Raw genomic sequence first — 5017 nt, 5'->3', positions numbered from 1 at the left:
GCCTCCTTCTTGTCAAAGACGTCGGCATACGTCCAATATGGTGCCGGCAAACCAGGGAGATTAGATGGAGAAGCTGGAGGTCGAGCTGGACGAATGGAGATCAAACAGTACATCTCCAGATCTCCAGTCCAAGACAGGCTTGTGTCTCCGCAGCCATGGCAAACCAAATAGCAGAGGGTGAGACAGACTGGATAGCATACAGAGGGGAATCTTTTCAGCGTATAGCATCCCTACCCAGAGTTCCACAGGCTTGGTAACAACCTGGATGGTCTCAGAAAGAGGATTTCCATGCATCGAACAAACCACCAACAGACGTTGGATCGCTCTTTTGCGGGTCACCTCCTTGGTTCGCTCCTGGAACCTGATGTCAATGCAGGTTTCCAGCAACACCAGGTCGTCCAATGAGGTGGGTATTTCCCAACCGGTCAGCTCATACTTGATTCGCCCGGAGAGGCCCTCTCAGAAGGTAGCCACCAGCGCCTCATTATTCCAAGCGAGTATGGACGACAGGGTACGGAAACAAATTGCATACTGGCCCACTGTGAGGTTACCCTGGCGCAACCTAAGCAGAGACGAGGCAGTTGAAGAAGTGCGTCCAGGCTCATCAAAAACCTTACGGAAGCCCTTTAAGAATGACTGGAGGTTCGACACCAGGGGATCCCCTCGCTCCTATAGGGGATTGAGCCATGCCAGAGTTTGGCCGGAGAGATGGGCCAGATCAGAAATGAACTGATGGGCAAAGAGCTTGAAATGTAGCATGCACTACATAGAGCAGGGTCCCCACCATAGCGTGGAGTGGCAGACAGATGAAGTCCAGGAGCAGGTGCATAACTGGCAGACTGCTGAGGCACAGCCGTAGTTACAGCTTGGGTAATTGCGGATGCAGCCATAGTAAACAGTGCATCCAGGCGGGTGTTTATAGTCTTCAGATAGTACAGGATTGTGTCTTGTTGGGCTTTCTGGCTTGAGACCTCCCGAATGGCAGCTGACCCCCAAGGGACAGGAGGCAGACACGGCCAGTGATGATAGAGCTGACGAGCACAGGCGGACACGGCTGATAGACAGGCAGGTGGGCACATCTAATAGACAGGCAGGCTGGCAAGGATGATAGACAGGCAGGTATATACAGTGGTGGCCAAAAGTATTGGCACCCCTGCAATTCTGTCAGATAATACTCAGTTTCTCCCTGAAAATGATTGCAATCACAAATTCTTTGGTATTATTATCTTCATTTAATTTGCTTGCAAGGAAAAAAAAACAAAAGAGAATGAAGCAAAAAATCATTGATCATTTCACACAAAACTCCAAAAATGGGCCAGAGAAAAGTATTAGCACCCTCAGCCTAATACTTGGTTGCACAACCTTTAGCCAAAATAACTGTGAACAACCGCTTCCGGTAACCATCAATGAGTTTCTTACAATGCTCTGCTGGATTTGTAGACCATTCTTCTTTGGCAAACTGCTCCAGGTCCCTGATATCTGAAGGGTGCCTTCTCCAAACTGCCATTTTGAGATCTCTCCACTGGTGTTCTATGGGATTCAGGTCTGGACTCATTGCTGGCCACCTTAGAAGTCTCCAGTGCTTTCTCTCAAAACCATTTTATAGTGCTTTTGGAAGTGTGTTCTGGGTCATTGTCCTGCTGGAAGACCCATGACCTCTGAGGGAGACCCAGCTTTCTCACACTGGGCCCTACATTATGCTGCAAAATTTGTTGGTAGTCTTCAGACTTCATAATGCCATGCACACGGTCAAGCAGTCCAGTGCCAGAGGCAGCAAAGCAACCCCAAAACATCAGGGAACCTCTGCCATGTTTGACTGTAGGGACCGTGTTCTTTTCTTTGAATGCCTCTTTTTTTTTCCTGTACACTCCATGTTGATGCTTTTTCCCAAAAAGCTCTACTTTTGTCTCATCTGACCAGAGAACATTCTTCCAAAATGTTTTAGGCTTTCTCAGGTAAGTTTTGGCAAACTCCAGCCTGGCTTTTTTATGTCTCGGGGTAAGAAGTGGGGTCTTCCTGGGTATCCTACCATACAGTCCCTTTTCGTTCAGACGCCGACGGATAGTACGGGTTGACACTGTTGTACCCTCTGACTGCAGGGCAGCTTGAACTTCTTTGGATGTTAGTCGAGGTTCTTTATCCACCATCCGCACAATCTTGCGTTGAAATCTCTCGTCAATTTTTCTTTTCCGTCCACATCTAGGGAGGTTAGCCACAGTGCCATGGGCTTTAAACTTCTTGATGACACTGCGCACGGAAGACACAGGAACATTCAGGTCTTTGGAGATGGACTTGTAGCCTTGAGATTGCTCATGCTTCCTCACAATTTGGTTTCTCAAGTCCTCAGACAGTTCTTTGGTCTTCTTTCTTTTCTCCATACTCAATGTGGTACACACAAGGACACAGGACAGAGGTTGAGTCAACTTTAATCCATGTTAACTGGCTGCAAGTGTGATTTAGTTATTGCCAACACCTGTTAGGTGCCACAGGTAAGTTACAGGTGCTGTTAATTACATGAATTAGAGAAGCATCACATGATTTTTCAAACAGTGCCAATACTTTTGTCCACCCCCTTTTTTAGGTTTGGTGTGGAATTGTATCCAATTTGGCTTTAGGACAATTCTTTTTGTGTTTTTTCATTGAAGACAAATTAAATGAAGATAATAATACCAAAGAATTTGTGATTGCAATCATTTTCAGGAAGAAACTGAGTATTATCTGACAGAATTGCAGGGGTGCCAATACTTTTGGCCACCACTGTAGGCATACAAGCACTGAGAACTAACAAGAGTGTTGCGAACAAACTTACAACGTTGCTCAGGCATCTCTATGTTGAAGGAGATGCCTTAAATAGTAAGTGTCCTCCAGCAATTGGCTGGGGACACTTTAGGATGGCGCGCATGGCCCCATTAAGAGACCGTGAGCGCGAATGCGTGGCCTAAGCACAGTGCCCAGGGATCTGCACACACTCCCTCTTCCCTCTATTTTATCTAGACAGAATGTTATTGTGGCACCCCAGGGGTCCGGTTGCCACAGTGGCATTGCCTCCCTCACAAGGGGTGATGCCATGCCTGGAAGCAAGGAGGGGTCACCTAATCAGGTTTACCAGCATACAACACTTTCCTGGCTCCAGACCAGGAAGGGGAACTCCTCCCGATAGCAACTGGAATCTGGAGGCAGGGTTAGTTAGTGTGAGTGGAGAGGAGTTGAAGACAGGACAGCGACGAGGAAGGACCTGGGGAAGGGAGCTGTGCACAAGCTCACCCCAGAGGAGAGAAGCGCAGAAGAACCGGACACCGGAGTCCATGGTTGTGGGCACTGAAAGCCCAGCAGCAGAAACTGGAGGGCAGAAGACTGCAGGTCTCCTGGCCCCATCAGACGCCCGGCGACACAGCAGCACATAGGGCCCAGCACCGCCACGTGGGAGCGACACTTACGGAAGGCCCAAGCTGCCTGCCATACGGGTGAGGAAAAGACGTTTTACTCAGGGACGAGAGCCGCAGCACAGCTACAAGCAGCAGGGCCAAAGAGATTAGCGCAGAGGGAAGGCCTCCAACTCCACCTGGCGAGGCGGATCCCCAACTTGCTCCCAGGCCGCCCGGACCTCTACTACCAACTAGTACCCGTGTCTCGGTCTGCTTAACAAACCGCAAGTAAAGATAAGAGGAAACCGCCATTAAGCTGTGGACTGGTCATTATCTGCGCCATCACCTGCACTACACTGCACAGCAACATCTACCCCATCAAATCATCACTACACTGCCCTGGAGCTAAGCTCTGCCTGTGGAGAGCTGAACCAACTCTGCTGCGTCACCATCAGCTCCAGAGGATCTGAACCGCAGCGGCGGCTCCATATAGCCGCATACCACAGGTGGCGTCACGAACATTATATATATATAAAAACTTTATTCCCTTTTTACCTTTTCCTTTAATTGACCGCCCCGGGCCATGGACCGGGTCACTGCCACCGTGACATCCCCCAGCATCGACCGGCCCGGCTACCAAGTACCCCACGGCCCAGGGGGTGCGTAATTATCAGTAGCAGCACTCATCTCCTCTCAGTATTTGGAAAGTCGGTCTTCACTGAATACAGATTCTACCTCAGACTTGAGAATTTTGATAATGACTGATCAATTTTGGCAGAGAAAGAAGCAATTTTTTTTGATAAGATATCTCACAAAAGTTGCTTATTTTCATGTGTACTATTGATTTATAAAGTAAAAATTAAAAACGGTTATGCTTTAAAGCAGAAAAGCCCACAAACAAGCAACATCTGAAGTCAGCTGCAGTGAAAACCTGCAAAGCATCACAAAGGAAACCCAGCGTTTGGTGACATCCATAGTGGGTTAAGACTCACCAGATACTTAAAGGGGTTGTCCACTACTATGACAACCCCTTCTTGATCAAAATGTTTAGCCCCGATAAAATAATAAAGCCTATACTCACCTCCCGTGCTGGTGTCGTTCCAGCGGTGTCAGCACTCGCGGTCCCAGGGCTGCCGCGCTGTTGTTGTGATATATCATGATGGCGCCCAGTCAGTGCTAACGTCACTGTCTCCGCCTTTGTACAAATCAAACATGAAGAGGAAGTCCGGGCTGCGGCTGATCTCGGACTTCCTCTTCATGCTCAATTCGACAGGAAGGCAGGGACAGTGACGCCGGCACTGATTGGGGGCCGGCGTCATGTGTGACATCAACAGCACGCCAGCTCCGAGGACCGCGAGTGCTGACACCGTGGGAAATTGCGCCAGCACGGGAGGTGAGTATAAGTTTTATTATTTTATGGGGCCAATCGAGGGGTGTGAACATGGGTTGTCCTAGTAGTGGACAACTTCTTTAAGTTAAGCTGGGAGCATTTCCGGAGTGAGTGCACTACCCCTATAAGAAGCAGGGAGCGCACGTGCCGTGGGAACAGGAAGGCGTGGCGGAAGCCAGAGCAGGAGACGTGGCCAAGTGGCAGTGAGCATATCGGCGTACCTGCTGAGAGGAGAGAAACCATGCAGGATCGCCAGCGTTAC

General features: G+C 49.3%; 1 protein-coding gene across 1 annotated transcript in view; it reads left to right on the top strand.

The window, feature by feature from the left end:
- The first annotated feature begins 265 nt into the window (after positions 1-265).
- AP2S1 (adaptor related protein complex 2 subunit sigma 1) overlaps positions 266-5017 on the top strand; it is a 23114-nt gene continuing 18362 nt past the window's right edge. Inside the window, exon 1 of the mRNA XM_073642476.1 lies at positions 266-511. Coding sequence (XP_073498577.1) covers positions 266-511 — 246 coding nt within the window. The remainder of the gene's footprint in view (positions 512-5017) is intronic.

Source organism: Phyllobates terribilis, unplaced genomic scaffold, assembly GCF_046119375.1.
Source record: "Phyllobates terribilis strain yellow unplaced genomic scaffold, ASM4611937v1 Scaffold_7__3_contigs__length_470593459, whole genome shotgun sequence".
In the NCBI taxonomy this organism is placed as follows: Eukaryota; Metazoa; Chordata; class Amphibia; order Anura; family Dendrobatidae; genus Phyllobates; species Phyllobates terribilis.
Note: the sequence above shows the minus strand (reverse complement) of the source record. Positions and strands in the feature narration are given on the sequence as shown.